Raw genomic sequence first — 21935 nt, 5'->3', positions numbered from 1 at the left:
AGTGACACAACTCTGGAATGATGAGGAAGGAGAACAGTGGACTGTAAGCCAGACTGGAAGGGAAGGATGGAGACAGATACACTGAAGACACTACTATAGTAGTGGGAAATCACACTGCAATTTGTGTAGGACCAAAATCAGGCCCTATGATTTTCTTGGCCTTTCTGCTATCCTTTGCTTCTAAACAAGATATGCTTATGTATCATTGACATAGCATTGTTCTGCTATTGCATTGCCTTTAACTCACTACGTAAAGGGAAATTCTCACAGGGCACAGCATTGAACTTCTGAGAGGCACGGAAAGGAAAAGAAGGAAAAAAAATGGAAGAAGACCTGGAAGACTTGAAGACAGTAAGGCTAGCCATTTTTTTGAGCTGTGTCTCAAGGTATCCACTAAAAGATGTGCACTGCAAGAGAAACAGACAGTATTTCAATGAGAAAATATCACTGCAGGGATCAGAGACATAAGAACCATGTTGAAAAGTAGTGATACACAGGTAAGTTTGATGCAAAGCCAGAAACTAGCATCAAATGTCAGCAGTGGAGAGATTGCAAGTGTGAAGAGACAGAACCATGGCAGATGCAATTTAGGCATAATAAAACTGAAATGAGTAAGACCAGAATAAACTAGGAAAGCCCAGAAGTGATTCATTGCTGTTGACAGTCAGCAAGGAGAAAGAAGAGATACTTTGCTGGGCATTTGGGGGTAATAATGGGGGTTGAGGGGCTATTCTGTCCTGTCAATTACAAGAACAATGACAAGGAACTTTGTCTACTGAAGGTTAAGCAGTCTGTGTAGTCATACAGTTGAAAAAAACATTACTTTCTCTTTATTTCTCCTCTCACACATTCTTTACTGGTTGCACATTGCCTTAATCTGTGTAATACTTGTGGATTTCCTTTTGAAGTCCTTCATGTGCAATGTTATTGGGAGCAAGCTGCTCCCCTTGACACATCTCACCCACATGTTTTTCACCATTTGAACTGCTTTTCCTTTCACTGACCCTTAGCCCCCCTCCTTAGTCCCAAAATTTTGGTTAGTATCTAAATCCTGTGCTAGGGATTAAACTGTGCTTACAGGTAATAACAGTAAAAAATTCATCTTTTAGACAGCCATTGTTTCCTTGTAAGATGCATGGGCCAAGCTTATCAGCTGTGATTGACAAGTGCTCTTGCCAGCTCTGTTGGCAAAATAGCAAGAAAAACCAATGGAGGACACCGAGAAGGTCATGAAGAAACTATGAAATTACTTCTGAAAAGGTAATCAGGAACACCTTATGCACTGGAGAAGACACCCAGAAGTGAATGCTCACACTTCTCTTCCTAACTGATCATTGGGGAAAGTTTTTCTTTCCTCTTTCTCTCTTTTTTTTTTATTTTAACTTTTCCAGTAGAGTTGATGTATTCCAACAACTATGGATCAAAAAAAAAAATCTTTTTGAATCTTTGTTTCATCATCCTGTGTGAAACCATATCCTGATGGGAGACAATCCATACATTCATGATTTATTAGCTTGTCAAGAAATCTTTAAAACATTATTCTGTATTAAATACACAACTTCTCCTAAAAACAGAAGACAGCAAACATTCTCCCTTAGCTTAATACTGTTAAAAACAAGTACATAGTAACAAGCTACAGGTTACAATTAAATCCAAGCTCGTCTTTAGGTTGAGAAGTACTACATTTTTGGTGTGAAAAAGAATGAAATAAATATTCAGTTAACCATCCAAACTTTTGTGAAATATGATCTCTTTAGAAAATCACATCAACATTTAAATCTAACTGGGAAATTCAAGTCACCTGTTTTGGTCACACAGCTAAGGGTGATTAGATCTTCACAGATTCCCTGGTAACCAGCTTTTAAAAACTTGGTAATTATCTTAAACAGTCTCTGACACTTAAATTGCTTGCTAGTTTACCATGTATTATAGAGACATTGCAAACTTATTGTGGATGTACTGTAGAAATATTCGTTAATTATTACTCAGCAAATATTGCCCTAGGATGCATTAGGGACTCTGTTACTTATACGGACATTTTTTGGTGAATCCCTTGCAGCAGTTCAGGTCTTTCAGAGCCACACCTACACTTCTAGGCTCATGTTCAGTCTTTCTTCTTCTTTCTACCCAAGTGTATCCCTGAGATTATACCATACTTTTGGGTTCTTTTTAAGGTTTATGATTCAGTCAGCTGTTCACCTGGACAACTGTATGTATCTAATCTCAGGGGATCTGAACTGGTTTCTCATAGAATCATAGAATACCTTGGGTTGGAAGACTCCCTTAAAGAGCATCTGGTTCCAACCACCCTCCCATGGAAGAGACACCTTCCACTAGACCAGATTGCTCAAAGCTCTGTCCAAATTTTCCTTGAACCCTTCCCAGAACGGAGCATCCACATCTTCTCTGAGCAACCTGTGCCAGTGCCTCACCACCCTCTGAGTAAAGAACTTCCTAACATCTGATCTAAATCTCTCCTGTTTTAATTTAAAACCATTCCTCCTTGTTCTCATTTATCTAGATTTACTATCTGATAGGGACCAAGCTCAGATGAAGACCCTGCGCCTCAAGCTAAAAAACTCAATGTGAGTTCTCTCTCTTTTTTTTGTCCTGGCAGCACCTGCCTACACTGTGAAAGCTGCACAGAGCTCAGAAAAGAACCAGACCTAAGTATGCAGCCCTTAATTTGTTCTCTCTTAATTTTAAAGCAATTAAAAAAAGTAGAACAATCGAACACCATTTAAGTAATGGGCTGATCTACCAGCTGGGCAAGAGAAAAATGTGCTGCAAACAGCTCAGTACAATTGCTCACTGCTTATTTTTTGTATATTAATTAAGTAATTTAGAAGCAAGAACCAAGACAAAAACAAAGGAAAACAAACTGGATGATCTCACAGTCCCATAAGCTCTTGCTCTTGCCTCATCTCCAGGGCATCTTGGCTGACCCTTCACAACAGCTTGTTCCTCCTCCCAACATTTTTATGTATGCCTTCTATTCCATGCAAAAGGAAAGGAGAGAAAAAGATGCCTGACCAGCATTAAAAATCCCATCTTTCCTGCTTGGAAGGACAGGATTAATTTTACCAGATGGAAATGTCTGTAAGAGCGAGACAGACCTACATCTCAGCTAGTCACCTAAGCTTTTTCTGGCAAATGGAAAGAAACTGGCACTTTCAGGACACAATTAATCTCATCCCCATGTAGATATCTAAACTAGGTCATATGAATCATGCCTTAGAAGAGACAATTCCTCTATACTGACACTAAAGGGAGCCTTAAATCACTAGATATAGATGTTTACATTGGTTATGTCTAAAGTTAAGTGAGCTGGATGCCACCTGAGCTCATTAGATAGATTTCTTGCTTTAGAGGCAAAATGCGTTATTTTCATCTTTTGGTTTCCACACATGGCTAGAAACAAGCATGTGGCCTTTGTGTCACTGTTTTTAATAGCCCAAGCATTACAAGAGATGTATGAATGTATCATGTGATTCACTACAAAAGCAGGTTTTCATAAGAAATTAATAAAATCTCAAAAGCACATAGCACAGAGTGTTATGAAAGTACTGATCAGGCCTCCCAACACCTTCTCAGGAAGAATTCAGGTTCTTGATTTCACAGATCATCTAGTAAAATTGAAATAATCTTTCAAAGTCTTAACATTTCCCTTTTCTAGAAGAATTATGCAGTATGATTTCATTTCTAATAAAATCACATTTCATATAATGTCCAGTCAGTCAGTTGCTAGCTGGTATCATAATAATCTAAGGATATAAGGGAGACCAAAGGGCACTGAGTACCCAGAAGCATATCTGCTGCTTTTCAGCCACTGGAGATGCTGCAATACAAGAAACCATCTCTTCCATACCAGATTTGTTTCACTCACAATTCATTCACTTTTCCATTTTAACCAGGAAATTCCTATTTTGTGAGAAGTTCGACCCTTCAAGACTTCCTGACTTTTTCTTAGGGGTCAACTAGAGATAGATTTCTAAATAGGAATTTAAACAAGGACTAGGTTTAAAGAGATTCAGGAATTTCTACTGTGCTAGTCATGGCTAATTAGCCAAGCACTTAGCATGGAGCTGCTGGTAAAATAGATACTAATTTCAGAAGGAAAGAAATACACATAATGCTAAATCAATGGAAAACAGATACTGTCAAGGTAAATATCATCATACCTTTTTTCAGATGAGATTATAAATTTGGCTGACACTGGTAAAAACATTGGTATAATATGCTTAGACTTCTATAAATCATTTAACCCAGCACTTCATGACATTTTACTAATAAAAAAAAAAGAATGGCACACATTAAATGGATTAAAAAGCATCTAATTGACAGGATTTATTATGTAACTACAAATGGGTTGACCACCTGTGTTTGGCAAGATCCTCAAGAACTGATCCTGGCCCTATGCTTTTCAAATGCTGACCAACATGGGAGAAAATTCAGTCACTTACTGCTGTCCATTTTTAGCAATGACAGAAATGAGGTATTGTGGCAAACGGCACAGAAGACAGGTCACTGATACAGGTCAATGTAATTTTTAACACAGACAGCAATAAAGTCCTGACTCTGGGAATTCTTCCTTACTGGCACTTTCCAGAGAGGTCCAGTGTGAAGCAGATGGCAATCCTGCTGGATATGGGGCAGGACATGAATGCCCGGCACAGCCATGTGGCTAAAGGAGCCACTGTAACCCTGAACATGCACACAGTAACTTTTGTGGGAGTCAGGACATTCATTACTTCTGCACAGGGCTGCAACTGCTCTGAGGCTCCACTCTTCCTTACTGGCACTTTCCAGAGAGGTCCAGTGTGAAGCAGATGGCAATCCTGCTGGATATGGGGCAGGACATGAATGCCCGGCACAGCCATGTGGCTAAAGGAGCCACTGTAACCCTGAACATGCACACAGTAACTTTTGTGGGAGTCAGGACATTCATTACTTCTGCACAGGGCTGCAACTGCTCTGAGGCTCCATGCAGCTGTGGCAGGGGCAGGCCCTAAACCAGGGAGAGCTCAAAGAGTGGTCATGAGACAGATGAAAACTCTGACAACCATGCCTTGCAGTAAGAGATGCCAGGAGCCCAGTGTATTTACTTAATCAAAGAGATGATTAGATGATGTCTTTACTGTAGCCCAGAGCTACTGACAGGGACACAACCCTTTGTAGTAGGCTCCTCAGTCCAGCAGATTAAGAGGCAAAAAATTGAAAGGCACTCAAAGCTGGAAGCTGAGACTAGATTAATTCAGACGAGAAATATGGCACATGCCTCTAGAAGACTAATTAACCCCTGGAATAATACATTTGTAAAGGTGTGAGAGGTTCTGATCATCAGAAATTATTCAACAGAAACAGAATGTTTTTCTAATAGGTAGGGCAGGTGTCAAGAGATGGATCCTTCCTCCAAAAGCTCATATTATTTATACAGTCTGCTCTGACAAACTAGATTAAGTGTGATTGTTCTACCCAACTTGAAAACTTGTCCACTTGATTTTGTTTGCAAAGGAAAACTGAAGTTTTGAAAACAAATCTGAGCAGGCTGAAAATCCTGTCCAAAATATCTGCAAATATGTGTGAACCTTCTATAATATTTCTCTTCATCTGTTCTGCAACTTGGATGAAAATGCTTTTCTGAATTTTACTTCTCCAGTTAATCTTCTTTTTCAAAAGTTTTTATGAACCTTGTGCTATCAAAGGCAGGAAAGCCTTTCTAACGATTTCTCTGCAGAGATTCCTGTTTGAAATTTCAGAGGTTTGCTTCTTTGGTGAGCGTGAAACCAAAAAAATATTTTGCTTTATGGGATTCAGATTTTGTTTTACTTGTCTTCCCAGAAAAAGTCTCAAAGCTACTCAGTTATCAGGAGAATTTATACTATTTCAAACACTTAGATCTGTCTGGAGTAGAAAATGAAAAATCAGCCACTTCTTCTTCCTCCTCATCTGAGAAACTGGTGATGGCTATGCCTTTAATAATAGGTTTTTTTTCATTCTGTAATTTCTGTATTAGCCATTAATCTGTAGCTATCAAATTGACATGTGAACACAGGTGGAATGCAGACTGCCTGCGCTGAATGTGTTCCAGAGTTCATTTCTTTGGTGTGAGTCCACAAGAGAAAAAAAATATCAGTTCTCCTTTTGGAATCTTCTTTTGCAGCTTCACTTGCAAAAGACACTTTCCTTGTCTCCAACCGTCTGTAAAGATACCATGGAAGGAAAGGAATGGGGGCTTCCCCTTCTGAAAACGGATACAAGCATTTCTTGCATTCATCCCATACCAAAAACGTGGAACCAAACCATCTCAGCATGTCCAAAATGTATATATACAGCCACTAGCAGTGGCATTAAGAGAGGGCACACCAGTGAAGGCTACCCTGGAAAACAGAACCTGCCACTTAACCACACCGCTATCTTCATTCCATCTTAGCGCCAACAAATGGGACAGGAAAAACAGATGAAGTTGAAAGTCAATGTAGATAGAAGATAACCAGGAGAGATTTCTGGGCTGCCTTTAATTGTGGCAAGGTATTGTCAACTCCATCCACCACTGATTAATGGTCTCCTGCACTCCTCCCCATCCACATAATAGGACCAACAGGGTTTCCCAAAAAAAAGAAAACTTACTTTTGCCTGGGACCACTGCATTTTGTAGGCAGCATTGCAATCAGGATTGCTGATCTAATTTCTATGCAATCTCATAAAAATCACACAAACACTGGCATCTTAAGCACACAGGGCAAGCCCATCAGCAGTGATTTAATGGTAGAGGATTTAACTCTTCATCATTTTTATGTAAACATAAAACGTCACATATAGACATGATATTATATTCTAGTTCCTTGCACATATTTAAAACCCAAGAAATTTAAATACTTTTGCAGTTCTAGATCTTTTCTAAGTCTCCTCTAACAAAAAGGCCAATTATGTATCTCTGATAGGAATAGCTCATTAGATAATCTCTAATGAGTCCACATGAAGATGGGAGACACAAAATAGAACTGAAGTATTTTTCTCAGTATTATTATCTATCCAGAAATTTTTGAATGAAGAAATCAGTGACTAGCTTCTGCACCTTCCATCCACTATTTTTGTGACTAACTCTTCTAACTTTAGATGAGTGCCCCTTATCCCAATAGCAAAATATTCCTATTTGCTCAGAGTTCATAAAGAATTCTTAGTAGTGGATTTAATTCCTTACACTGTGCTTGTCATTTTAGCATCTCTGTACCTATTCACACATTTGCAATGGCCTTTAAGGGAATATTATTTTAGTCCATGGGTTAAATATAGTCCCAGTCTTATCATATCTAGAAAACCAGAGCTGCTGCTGTGTTATTAATCTACTCTAATTATCTCTTCCATTCATAACTTGTTATGGTCATGTATTGTAAATCAGCACTTGAAGCTGGGAGGAGAGGTAAAGTATATACTTAGGTATTATAAATGCTTACAGATCTCCCCACGTTTGATTTCAAAAGTGGAAAAATCAATCTTCAACATTCAAACAATGTACTTCTTACTCAAGACAGAACTATTGCTTGAACAGTATGAGACTAAATTCAGATTTCCTGATGAGTTCCTCTTAATGTCACTGGTGTGATTGCAAAAACTGGCCATAAATGAGAACTTTACCTTTCTGTGAATCATAAGCACTGCTAGTACTGCAAGCTACCAAAAGGAAGGAATGCTGTGTTGTTAATGTCATAATTTTGAGAGACCTTTCTCTGTAGAAGTTGGTCCAAGAATTCACTAACTCCTTTTTTCACAATGAGTTATGACTTCCCTAAAATTCCATCTTTGTCTAGCGAAAGGATGACAACAATACAAACAGCTCAGTTGGCTGTAGCTCTTGAGGCTAGATCCCACAGGTGTTACACACATCCCTTAGAAAGTTCAAGATCTTGCTTATTTTACAGCCTAGGCAAACATTTCATAAGAAAATGAAAATATATATTACAGAAATGCAACTATATATTCACAACCTATATAGTATTATCCTTTTCCTTATCCTCAAACCTCTTGAGGTGGAAATTCCACACCAGCTTTGTTTGCTTTCTAGTAGTAACACACATTTTGCCTTGCTATCCTAAGGTAGCAGAGGAACTGTACTTTGACCTGCCACTTGTAGTTATGTCTCTGAAGTTATCAGTAAAGTAAGTCAGACCGTCAGACATAATCAGAACTACAAAAAGGAGTAAACTCAAATAAAGTTGCTCATGAGTCAATTCTTAATTACATTAGGAAAACTGAGAAACCAATCTTTCCTGCTTACTCCTTTTAAAATGCTACATCAAAGCCATTCCTATGGCTTTTGAACTGTTCCTCACTTCATTGAGAAGTGCTAGATGACGGCGCATGATTGAACATTTAAAGGAGAAAAATATACATAAGAAACCAAGGATCATGTTTGGAAGTCTGTGAGAGCTTGCAGTCCTTTCTCACTTCATCCCCTCTTTGCAAAGAATACCATAAGAGCACAGCAGGACATATTTTGGCAATACAGGCCCAAGTCTGAAAGACCCATAAGCTCTTTTCCTTTGGAAGACCAAAACAACTCTTGGTACAGATGGCAAAATATGGGATATCTATAACTTAATTATGTAACTATATCATTAATACATACTGGCAGAGAGGAAGAATTACACCTGTGTGTAAAAATGTAGACGGAAGTCAGAAGTTCAGTTGTCATTTGTGACATTTTATAGCTTTGGGCAATGAAACTTTTTGCTACTTGTTATTAAGATTCTTCTGCCTTTATTGTTAATCCTTGACTTAGGTTGCAGTTGGAAACTTCTAGGTTAAAAGAATTATTTATAATATTCCTGACTCTTTTTTTTGCAGTGCATGCGGAAAAAGAGGCTGAACACAGAAAGGTGATGTGATTAAAGGATTCCAGCTCCCAACACCCTCCACAGGCCCTGGCTGTGCTCCATTCCTACCCCAACAGGTCCCCTTCATCATCCAAGACCCTCAAAAAGTGACAACTCATAGGTTAACATTTCAGTTACAAATCACATCACGGTAATTGTTTGACACAGGCATAATCTTTAAGCTACACAGTTTTAGAGAACATAGTTAGCCCACAGTTAGCAGTCACAACCAAAAAAAGCTCTTAGTTAACACAGTGTTCAGGCAGGAGCTCAGTTCTGTGAGGTGCCAAGTGTACCCATTAACATGAGGACAGCCTTAAACTCCTGCTGGAGTAACTCTGAACCTGCTGGGAAGCCTTTGGCACCTCAAAGAGTCAGGATCTGAATTCATAACATTCTTTACATGAAGCTCTGACGACCCCAAAGCCAGTGCTGAGTGCTGCTGAGAAGATGTTTCAAGGTGAGAGAGCCCAACACTCACATCAAGTTCTGTGCTGAAGTACAAAAGGAAGACTTCAGCTCTGCTACCCAAATTCCCAGAAGCACCAGCTGTGCCTCCAGTAAGACCCTCAAACTTTCAGCCAAAAATAGCAGTCCAGATTCACAATAAAATCTGTCAGAACTACACAGAGAGTTCACCAAGGCAAGAGGAAGGCAAAACTCCTACAAACTTTTAAGAAAAGCCAGACCCAATCCATAAAATTTTTAGAGCTTAGGTCAGACTATGGAACCTAAATATTCACAATGTTAGCCATAGTTTTACAAGAAATTGCTAATATTGAGGGAATTTAAAATACTTGCCTAAACCAAGAACAGAAAGGTTTTAATAGCAACCTCTAAAAATCTCTTGCATATAAATAAAATATTTTCAATACACAGTGGACACAATTAAAACAACAAACACTTGACACTAGGCAGCCCCCTGCCATAGTTAGCCTGTGGTCCCAAGATTTACTCATGCTGAAAATACAACAAGATATTTAACTACTGCATATAGCAGGAGTTCACTTTTTCAGGCACACTGCACATTTCTACAAGAGCACTTCTGATTTTGGAGGCACTGCTTTCAGATTTTAATTCCTTGACTTCTCAGCTCATTTTTGGTTTCTTCCACTGAGGTACAAAATTGTGCATACACAAGAGAGCAAGGAAGAGATCAGACCAAAACATAGAATTTTCATAACACTGTATGTGGTAAACAGATAATAGTTAGCAATAGTTATTTTTCCTTTTTTTTTTTTTTTTAAATAACTCAAAATGTAGGTCCAGAGAAACTTTGATAGACAAAGATATTTTGCTTATAACTTCTCAGACATCTTTTTTCCTATTTTAACCAGTGCTCAGGCAGGAAGGAATAAGCATCCACATAGGCAGGTATGTGTTCACAGTCAGTACTGTTCTTTAGTCAGCTGTAAAAATGGGTTTTGGTTAAGAATGCACGGAGTAGACCTCTCTTTCTTTTGATAAGTCTGCACATGCCAACCAAGTTCACATGGGCAGTCTCATACAGACTGGCAATCAAGAAGTGAGAGTCCTACCTTGAACTTGAAAAATCTGCTTGCTCTAAAGCCATAGCGCACAGCTGCCATCAGAAACAGACCCAATTGCTTTCCTTTTTCATTTTCCAGGCCAAGCAAACCTATTTCCCGTTACAGCCTGTACTTATAGTTTTATTCTATCTTATGACTTAAACGCTAAAATATTTGAACACCACTAGGATTTTTCCACCCATAAAGGGGGAAAATGCAAAACACAAAACAGATGTTTTATAATGTATTTAATTTATTTTGGCCACCCATAGAGCTGTGGCTTATGTTAGTGCCAACCAAGTTAAAAGCAACAGAGTTCATCAGAAACACTATGTAACATATTGTACAGTGACCAGGCAAAGGGAGCACCTTTTCCATAAACTCCTATTTATTAAGCAAACTTCAATGTCAGAAAAAGAAAGCAGGAATTACTGAAAGTGCAAGTGGTGCTGCCATACTTGAGCAGTTCCTGGGGGGATTTGCAAAGCTTGTGCTGCTTTCCTACATTATTGTAGCCTAATGCAGAGCTTGGAAAATAGATGATCAAAGTATCCACTGGAAGTGGATGAGTTTACTGAAAGTAGAACATCTAGAGGTAACAGCCTCAGAATAATATCATGTAAATAGCAGATACTGTATAATAAACAATTGTGTCAGAAATACTCAACAGCTGAAGAAGTTCCAACAAAGTAAAACTATCTTGTCCAAACAATTGCCAGACTTCTACTGGTACAAACCTCTCACTATTTTCTGTGTCTATGAACGGGAACAAAGACATTTCACAAGTTAAACCCAAGGGACTTCTAACAGTTGCTGAGGTACTTATTGACAAGGTATCTTGTGGAAATGACAGTAAAATAGTCACTGAAATTTTCCCTGTACCTATTCTTATTTAAACTGAGAAATCACATCTCAGCAACAGCCCCACTTTAACAGATCTTCAGTACAGTACTACAGGCTGAAGGACAAAATGAGCAATAAAGAATGGTTGGTCTCAAAACATTTCTATATTGACAATTTACTGCATAGATCACAGGGAATATAAAACAGATAAAATTTACTAACAAAAACGTTATAGGAAAGCATAAGGAAAGGATAATGTATGTATTTAGGAAGACAGAATGGCATTCAAAGTTTTAACTTGTATTTTTTGGCTTGTTATCGGCAGACTTAAAGAATTCCTCTTTAGAAGTGGATCATAATTGCAAAAATTAATTAGAAAGTAACACAATGTGAAAGCTTAGCAATTTAGTACGGCAAACAACAGTACAGACTTTGAGCAAGAACATGGGAGCAGGTTCTTAGAATGTGAAGTTTTAATGAAAAATACTTTTTAAATCAAATAACAACAAATATTTTGACCTAATAAATAAATATGAAGCGCATTATTATCAACCAACAGAAAACTCACTTTAATTCAGAGGCATGCTAAAGCAATTTGAAAGCAAAAAATCCTTTGCAATTATTTCTGCAGGTAAAACTGCTCTAACTATTATTATCTATCACTTGCCAGTGCTTTCCTTCCCAGACAGACACACTCATATGAACTTGAAAAAGCCAGAACGCCAAAAGTGCCTCCCCAATATGTTGGCTAAGGACTGTAATTCATTTAAATTATGCAACTGGATTCCCACAGCTGGCTGACAGCTTAGCTGAGAGCTCGATTCAATGCCAGTGAACCTGTCTGCTAATATTGTCCTACTTGCAGAGAAGGTAATATATCCAGCAACTTATATTGAAGTTCTGACTCTAATTAACAGAGCAAGCAAATGTTGACATTAGTGACAAATGCTGCTTAATAGTCACTGTGAGACCAGTGCAGCCAGCTGGCATTTTCCTGTAGCATTTTGCAGTAATAATCCTTTCTGTATTTCTTAGGACATTGCTTACAATTTGTTTTTAAGCCTTTTGGTTCAGGTTAGAAACAAATCGGCACAAAAACCAACCCAGATAGCAGCAGCAAGACTCCCAGCTTTCAGACAAGTAATCAACAAGAAAGAAGCATGCAAGCAGCATCCCTGGAAGGATGCAGGGGGGATCCGACTATAGGAATTCTTATCCTATATAAAGCTATGTAGCCTTGCACAAATAGCCTTTGGCATCTTGTCTCTGGCCTACCTGGACAGTATCAAAACATGTTTATCAGACCATACAAACCCAGAACCTGAACTGCAAGCAGTTAAAAACTGAAGGTCGCTAAACTGCAAAATTCAAACATGCTTCTATGCTTTAGCCACATAGACAACAATAAAACAAAGCCTCCACAACCACCTGTAATAATATGCCTGTTCAGCCAGCAATTCCAAAGTACTCAGCAACACAAGGTAGACATTTTCTGCAGCTGGTTTTACATGTACATTCCTGACAAATTGTTGTCTCGTCCCCTCTTACCTTCACATTAGTCCGGAGTGCACAGTAACATGCAAAAAACATTGCAGTAAACAAGGAGCATATGGACCAGTATTCAGCGTCTCTGCTCTGCACAAACGGTACACACACGATCCCGAGCATGTGCTACTAAGGAGCATCCGTTCCCTCTGTCAGTTTGAAAATGCATTGATCTCTGTTTTTCTGACTACAAAAAGACATGTCTTGAAGGCACAGAGTGAAAGCTACATATCTCTTCAGCAACCATATATAGAAACATGCCCAGTAATTTCAATTAGCAGAGAATTCAGCATCTGAAACTTGGACCTCAGTTGCTTTTCCTTCCAGCATTTTAAATTCAGGGGGGAAAAAGGAGGGGGAACTCACCCAGAGGGGAAAGGTGAGGAATTAAAACGTAAGCAGTGAGTTACTTATATTTCCCCCTGGCTTTGATGTTTTCCTATTCAATATTTTACAAACGTTACACACAGAAAAATGAGGAAAGGTTTCTCTTCCAAGTCTCAAATTTACGGTAGATTCTGCACTGCTTCTGTCTGCTCTTGTTAAAGATGCAGCATCCCTTTTAACAAAGACAACGTCATCAATTATGACAGATTCAACATGTTCTACTTACAAATACAGTCTCTGATTAAGGACAATGGCTGGCTGGCTTATTAACATTTCCTCAAATGCAAGTTCAGTCCCCTGTGCTAATCTATTTTTAAATAAAAAGTCCCACCTACTCCTTCCCTCTCATTTAATAAAAATGCAGCGGACTAGCTCTAAAGATCCTGAATTGCATTGTGCTCCCAGCTCAGGCACTGGACCTTGCTTTCAAACTGTTCTCTTGCTTGCTTGGGATTAGAAACACAGAGAAAAATTAAAATGAAAGCAGAAAAATCCTGGAAGAAGTCTGTGCCCTCACATTTGTAACTACATATTCTGAATTCAAAATGCTCCAATATCTTCCAGAAGGAGGGAACTCAGAACCTAGCCAGAAGGCAAAGCTTTAATTCACAAGCACAAAAATAAAATCAAACCACTTCTCTCACTCCTGTCAACTGCTGGGATGCTGCGAATTAACTGATTGTTTACTGGGCTGCAGGGACACAAAGTCAAAGATTCAACTCTGTTTATAGCACCGGAAACCACTGATATCAGTACTGAATTATGAAGTAATCTCCAGGAATAAAACCAGAAAAGAGCTTTTTTTTTTTTTCCACTGCAGCAGATACTGTGGGAGGAAACGAGTGGAAGAGGCTTTACTACCTCCTTCTCTATCAGCACAGAGCAATTTGCGTAGGATAAGCATAACTTAATAGAAATATCTGCAGTGACTTGTAGAATTTCTTTAAATGTTTTATGTAAACCCCCTTGGAAATCTGCAGAAACACTGAAGTCTTAACCAAATCAGTGGGTATCTTTCTGTGGGCAATGGGGTGAGGAAGCTTAAACAGAAGGGTGTGCATTTAAAAAAGAGTAAGGGGGAGGGGAAAAGACAGCAAGGTTTTTTTCAACATCTTCCTAAAGACAAGCTCTCAGAAACTGTCGTCAACTCCAAGAGAACAGCTATTTTTAGCTTGTCATTGTTTGTGCCTTTTTTTAGGAACGAAAAAGACAGTCGTGTTTAAAGCTAGATATTGCTCTCCTACGTAGCCCAAGACAGCTACTTAATTTGATCCCCAGCTCCATCTGTCATACAAATTAAGTAATTAGTAATCACAGCCTTCTTTGGCACAAACAATGACTTCCACAACAAAAGAGATGAACCCTCGTTTTAAATCTAATTCTGTGATTTTTGTTAGTAATGAAACTGGGGTCTAGATGCCATAGTTCAAAAAGCTGGAGTATCCCAAACTAATGGTGTTTCAGACTTCAGCTGCAGCAATATCCATCAAATAAGCTAAAACATAGCAATGTGTTGCGCAGCAAAAGCATGAGAGAATTATTTGATACATTTTTTGTCACTCTTCAAGTGAATAGAAAGTGGAAGGAATCATGGTTTATTTGGCAGTACCGTACACTAAAAAATTAAAATTAAGTATCTTAGTCATTGAAAAAATATCACCGATCTTGGGGAATTCTGATCCAAAGAGAAATGCAACTCAATAGCAAAGATGAAAAGATGCACAGTCCTGAGAAGTGAGGCAAGGTTCAGGCAAGCATGTAGCTGCATATGAAAATCAAATTCAAGCTTTCTTTCTGCCAAAGGAATTGCACAAGTTTTCAGTCAGCAAAGTCTTTGAAACAACTTTCTTTTTCTCAATCCTAAAAAAGTCAATGGTTTTGAGTTTAGGCAAAAAAACCCAACATGGGGAAAACCTCACTAAAAGAAAGCAAGGCTGCTGAATGACAGAATTCCTGAGCGATTACCTGGATATAAAACTTCAGACTCATTTAGGAAAACAAGAAGTAATGCAGTCCCAAAGTCTTCACTCAGAAGAACTCCCATGACTCCTGATCATCTAAGAGGAAAAATTATCTAGGAAATGACAGACTGACCCTCACAATACTGTAAGTGAAAAGGGAAGAGAGACCCCCATGCATATGGTTGTTGCCTCCTCTAATAACTGTGGGGCATGTGAGAATTTGCCAGACAATTGAGACCTCTGTACCAGCTGACAAGGTATTACTTTATTAGCAGACCAACCCAAAACATTTATCAGGAGCTACTTCAGGTAATCTACACAAGCAGATCCCTGCAGGGCTTGTTAACCTCTGCCAAGACATTTCTTATCACAGCAGCCTAATTGTTAAAGAAAGCACTGTCATCAAGGACATACAGTATTTTATGATGACTAAACGGCTACTCAAAAGCATCACATATTGGTGATATTTACAGGTAAAGATACAGAGTCGATAAAAATGAGTGGGGAAAAAGCCCTGCCTGAGTCATCCAGACATGCCAAAACCAGCAGAACATTTGAATTGCTCAGGGCCTCTTTAAACAGGTGACAATAGGGAAAAACCCCAGAGATTAAAGGAGTTATTCCAAAAAAAAAAAAAAGGTTAAGAATAAAACCAGTGGAGAGACAGTACTCCAAAGGAGCCATACTACAGACCCTCTTTAAAAAGACACTCAGCTGGTGACCTCAATATTCTTAGATAACAGAAACTGGAGCCACTACCTTGAGCTGTGAAATTCCATTGTTACTCTTTGCTGCTGTGCCTTCAGAAGGGCAGAAGGGAGCACTTGGAAGGAAACCCTGGTTGTCTGCAGAGTTTCAAAGACAGCAGAGGGAACATGCTGCCTTGGAAGACTTGATCTCAGGAGGGCTTGAGGCCAGTCTGCTTCAGAGCAGCACAGAGGGCACAGCCCTTTGCAGCATCCGCCACTGCCCAGAAGAAGAGCACCAGGAGCTAGTAGCAGTAATAGGAGTAATAGTAGTAGTAGGAATTCCTACCAGTAGTAGGAATGCCCTATGGCAGTTGTGTCCCGAAGCTGTGCTCAAGGACCCCCATAGTGCCATGGCACTCTACTAGCACAGAGCTGACTATCACAGAACCACAACATGGTTTGGGTAGGAAGGGATCATAAAGATCATCTAGTTCCAACCCCCTGCCAGGGCAGGGATGCCACCCACTAGACCAGGTTGCCCAGAACCCCATCTCACCTAGCCATGAACACTGCCAGGGATGGAGCATCCACCACTTCTCTGGGAGGAACATTGGAACCATACTGTGGAATAACATTTTTCATCCTCAGACACCTAAGTGTTTTCAAGTGTGGGTTGTTTGCTTTTTCCAAACATGATGGAAAGCATGTCATTTTAAAGGAGAGCACCACTAAAAACAATAGACTAAAAATGCAGTAAAGAAACCAACATGCTCCAGGATTTGCTTTATGACAGTGCAATGTGCCCCACTTAAGCAGCATATCTGTGGGTAAATATTATAAGTTGGCCTTAAAAAGACTCATTGCAATGAGACAGATTTTGTCACAAAGATGATCACAAAGAAAGCAAAGATTAGCTAGAAAAAACCCAGATATTAGAGGGGGAAAGGTCTGAAGAAGAGGGTGCCTTGCTTTCTGAGTGGATGGAGGGAGAAAAGACACTCCGGTCCTCCAAAAGAGGGAAGAGTGGATGTCTGCAGGAAATTGGGCATAATGGTGGAGGTCTGCAAGGTTATTTTTAGGCCATGCAATGCTTATTAGTATCAACACTGACAATCAGCATCACTGACTTTGAGTAGCCAGGGGTGTAATTCTCCCTCTTTTCGAAGGAGGTACTGGCTTGTGCAGTCATGGCACTATGGCAAGTTATGCTCCATCACTCCCTGTCTTTGCACACTGCAGTGATAAAATCTATATAGCACCCTAGTCCTGCATTGCCTAAATAACTCTGATTTCAGCACAGGAGCTCTAAACTGAAATGATTTTACTCTTTCGAAGACTTTACCATTTCTAAAACTTTAAACTGTCATAAAAAATGTTATTTTCCACATCTGCAAGAAGTTCCTTCTAATATCCACGGTGAGGGGTGGGATATTGAAGGAATTGTTGACATGGGCTGCAGGTCTGGGGTGCTGTAGGGCCTACAGTTTCCAGATGGCAAATATTGACTACAAACAGTGCATTGAATCTTTGGGCATCTGGAAACAACTGCAGAAAGAAGAATGTGGAACAAAGCCCCAGTTGGGAAGAAGTCTTTCTTAGGCTGTCCACTGCAGCAAAGCCTAGTAAAACATAACACACAGAGGAACGGTATCAGCAGCTCGAACTCAGAAAACCTTAAAGTTTTCACAAAAAGAAAGAAAAAGGCTGAATAGATTATTCGCAAACTTTCATCTTCAGTATTGTAAACAGCTCTCTGATATCCTAGCATTCTGATGCATAAGTTGCTGTGTCAAATACTCTTCCTTGCTTCCAGACCAGTAAACACCAGAGACCTTGCCCTGGGCTGATTTAACTTAAGCCACAGTTTTCCCTGAAAACTTTCTGTTCCCCTTTTTCCTGCACAATCTTCTTAATACACTTGTCTGATTTTTGAGCATTTAGTACTTTTCCTCTTAAAATCCCAGCTCTCTGTTTTCTCTCTTATGTGGTTGCATTGAGGAAGGTTTTGATCAGATACATAACAAAAACATATCATTTACTTATAAAATAATTCCTTCTCAATATTAAAATTTGTATATATTTCATAAATCAGGCTTTGCAGTTAGTATTCATAATTTCAGCCATAAAGCCATTTATGATAAGCAAATTTAAAGGATAAATAAAGGTCAAATGATAAATAAAAAATTAGTGAAGAATGGCCTCATCCTGTGAGTCTTTTCTAAGACTGAATTTTTCAGGAAACGTTTCCTTATTGTTCCTGATGACCCTAAAACAAAATAATGCAAAACAAGGACCAGAGGCTCAGAAAGAAGGAACTGGATTAAGCTTCACCTTGAGTTACTCAAAACCTAATTTTTCCTCTCCTGTACCTGCAACCCATGGTTCTAGTTTATTTTACACCTCATCCTATACAACTGATTGAGATGACACAATCCCTTTAATGCCTCAACTGAGACACCCAGGCTGCAAAGACTTTTTCCACTCTGAAGATCCCCAGTTGAGTTTCCTGGATTTCACTCAAATTGATTACTAACATGTCTCCGCCATGTGTGTTTTCATTTTGTGACTATGAGCGAACATTTGCCTTTCTCCTTGATCTGAATTCTCACAATAACTCCTCCAAAAAGGTATTTCCATTCACAGTCATATTAAAGGCCACGGCAACCTGGAACCCTAGGAGATTATCTAGGTCAGTTTTCTTGCTGAGGGAAGATTAACCACACATAAGAGTGTTCTTGGCAAACAGTTGTCCAACTTCAAAGTCTCTCATGAAGGGAATGTCTGTGCTTCAGTTGGTCCTTTATTCTTAATATGGAAATCATAGAATCACATAATTGTTAAGGTTCGAAAAGACCTCTAAAATAATCAAGTCCAACCATCAACATAGCACCACTACCATGTCCACCACTAAACCATGTTCTTAAGTGCCACATCCACATGTATTTTGAACACTTCAAGGGATGGTGATTCCACCACTTCCGTGGGCAGCCTGTTCCAATGCTTGAAAACCCTTTCAGTGAAGAAATTTCTCCCTATTATGCAAGCTAAACCTCTCATGGTACCACTTGAAGCCATTTCCTTTAGTCCTGTCTCTTGTTACCAGGAAAAAGAAACGGACCGCACCACACCACAACATCCTTTCAGGCAGTTGTAGAGAGAGATAAGGTCCCTTGTCAGTCTCCTTTTCTCCAGACTAAACACCACCAACTCAACAGAAGACAAAAAGCTTAAATTATTAGAAGCCTTTAAATTATTAGAAGCCTATGCTTATTTTCTGCACAACAAAAAAAAAAAAAAATAGTTTACCACAATTGTTTGAAAAACTTGGGGAAAAATGAAACTTGGGGAAAATGATGCCTGTCTTGTCATGATTGCCATCACTCCCCAAATATGAATTAACATTCTACTTTTATAATTTATGAACTATAATTTATGAACTAAGCTTATTCATTTAAGCATAAAATCCACATTTCCATGGTAACAGCATGAATGAAGAAGGAATGAACTTCCAAAGTTCAATTGCATTTATTACAGTACTTAAAAATAACCTCTAGCAATTTTCACTGAGGAAATTGCTGCAGTCTTTTTGTAAGAAAAAAAAATTTGAATTAAATCTCTCACTGTAAACTTGTATAAGAACAACTGGATTTTGCATTGTACTTGATAAAGATCCATGTGTGTCAAAACACTTAGCATTTTACTCTTTGTACTCTGATTTTAGTTGAGGAAACTATTTAAAGGGAACCTATCATTAGATTAAGAAATATGATTAAAAAAATTATAGCATTGGAATCAACCCAAGTTTTCATGAAAATACACGTGTAGGGTTAGTTTTGGTTTTTTTTTGATGTGGACAGTCTTTTCATTAAACAAGCAAAGTGTTTGAATTTACAATAGAGAATACATTGATGGATATTCATTGGCCATGCTCTAACTATCCCTCTTTATTCCACTGATAACAGTTATTAGCTTGATATGTTAACAAACTTCAACCAGAAATTTTATCAGTGAGATAAATACTTTGTTTTAAAAATATGTTTAAATTTAGTAGGTTCTCAAAAAGTAATTTCAAACCTGCATAGCACTTGAAAGCACAGGATAATTAATGAGGGAAACTATTTACAAGACAATTAGTGTAATTTTCTATGTTTTACTGATCTCAAATGATAAATCAAGACGTTTCTAGAAGACTTATGAGTTAAAACCAAACTATTAGGCTCCATAAAGAATAGATAGGTTAGAATAGGTCTAATTCCTCTAATAATGTGCTAAATCTAGCAATCTATTTTTTCTTTTAAAAAAAGAAAAGAATATTCAAAACAAGTATATTATAAACATGAAGGAGGAAAAAGCCTTTTTCAGCAACCTATCTCTGTGAAACCCAGTAAACTGGTGATGAATGTCACATCTGTATCTCCTCTGGAACCTGTGACTCCCAACATTTAAAGACACCTGGTCAAACTAGATACTTTTTCTTCTAGTACTATCCAAACTGTAAAAATAATACTCAGAGGAAAACTTTAAAAACATACTAGCAGCAACAATAAACTCAGCAAAAAAACTCTTCCCAATCTGATTTGATTGTGACTTTTCCTGTAGAGTTTTACCAATTATTTTATTTCTTACTTCACCTCCTCTTTACATCAAGTCAAAATATTTTCAGCTGTATTATTTTCAGCTGTATGTACAGAAGTACATGGGAGTCAATGAGATGAATCCCATGGTCCTGAGAGAACTGGCAGGTGTAGCCGACAGGCCACTCTCCATCATATTTGAAAAGTCACAGCAGTCAAAGTACCCAGTGACTGGAAAAAAGGATATATCACACCAAATTTCAAAAAGAATAAAAAAGAGGACCCCGGGAACTACCAGCAGTCAGCCTCACCTCTGTGTTTGGTAAGATAATGGAACAGATCCTCCTGGGAGCTATGTCAAGGCATATGAATGGCAGGAAGGTGATTCCAGGCAGCCAACACAGCTTCAGAATGGGCAAATCACCCCTAAATTATCTGCTGGCCTTCTACAATGAAGTGATGGCATGACTGTGCTGCTGGATAAGGGAAGAGAAACTGATATAATTTATCTTGACTTCATTAAGGTCTTTGACAGGGTCCCACACAACATCTTTGTCTCTAAATTAGAGAGATATGGATTTGATGGATGGGCTATTTGATGGATAAGGAATCTCCTGGATGGCCAGTTGCAGTCAACAGCTCAATGTCCAAATCAAGATCATTACCAAGTGGTATTCTGCAGCAGTCCATGCTGGGACCAGCACTGTTCAGTATCTTTATTAATGACTTAACCAGTGTGACTTTGAAAGTCTGCACAACACCAAGCTGAGTGGTACAGTTGATATGCTAGAGGGAAAGGATACCATAAAATGGGACTTTGACAGGCTTGAGGAGTTGTCCAATGGAAATCTCATGAAGCTCAACAAGGCTAAGTGCAGGATATTACACGTAGGTCAGGGTAATCACCAGTATCAGGGATTAACAGATTGAGAGAAGCTCTGCAGAGAAGAATTTGGGAATACTGGTGGATAAAGAAATTAACAGGAGCCACAGCATGCACGTACAGCCCAGAAAGACAACCCTACCTTGGGCTGCATCAGAAGCGTAACCAGCAAGCAGATTGAGGGATGTGATTTTGTCCCCATCTACACTGGTCTCCTGAGACCCCACCCAGAGTGCAGCATCCAGTTCTGGGGCCCAACATTAGAAGGATGAGGACCTGATGAAGAGGGTCCAGAGGAGGTCATGAAGATGTTTGGAGGGCTGGAGCACCTCTCCTATGAAGGCAGGCTGAGACAGTTGGGGTTGCTCAGCCTGGAGAAGACAAAGCTCTAGGAAGACCTTACTGAAGCCTTTCAATACTTGAATGGGGCCTATAATAAAGCTGTAAAGGGAATTGAGAATTTCACATGGTGCTCCTGAAAACTGCTGTTGAGAAGATATCAGCAGTTAGACCCCAGCTCTTTAGGGGATGTAATTAATGGCATAATGATAAAGATGTTTTGTGGGTTATTTTACTTTTTGGTGTAGTGATGCTTCACAGGTACTGACTGAACAACTATTGTCATGTTTTGCTGTTCTAGGTCCAACC

At 38.9% G+C, this 21935-nt stretch overlaps 1 protein-coding gene across 17 annotated transcripts in view; it reads right to left on the bottom strand.

The window, feature by feature from the left end:
* DLG2 (discs large MAGUK scaffold protein 2) overlaps positions 1-21935 on the bottom strand; it is a 1005290-nt gene that overhangs the window by 730550 nt on the left and 252805 nt on the right. Inside the window, exon 1 of one of the 17 annotated variants that reach the window (XM_017735871.1) lies at positions 12797-13676. The exons of 15 other annotated variants lie outside the window; for them this stretch is intronic. In XM_017735871.1, the coding sequence (XP_017591360.1) occupies positions 12797-12916 (120 nt within the window). In that variant the 5' untranslated portion in view covers positions 12917-13676. Of the gene's footprint in view, positions 1-12796; positions 13677-21935 lie in introns of those variants that run through there. One more of the 17 variants, XM_017735874.1, reaches the window with a different exon arrangement.

The sequence above is a fragment of the Corvus brachyrhynchos genome, unplaced genomic scaffold, assembly GCF_000691975.1.
Source record: "Corvus brachyrhynchos isolate BGI_N302 unplaced genomic scaffold, ASM69197v1 scaffold44, whole genome shotgun sequence".
Classification (NCBI taxonomy): Eukaryota; Metazoa; Chordata; class Aves; order Passeriformes; family Corvidae; genus Corvus; species Corvus brachyrhynchos.
Note: the sequence above shows the minus strand (reverse complement) of the source record. Positions and strands in the feature narration are given on the sequence as shown.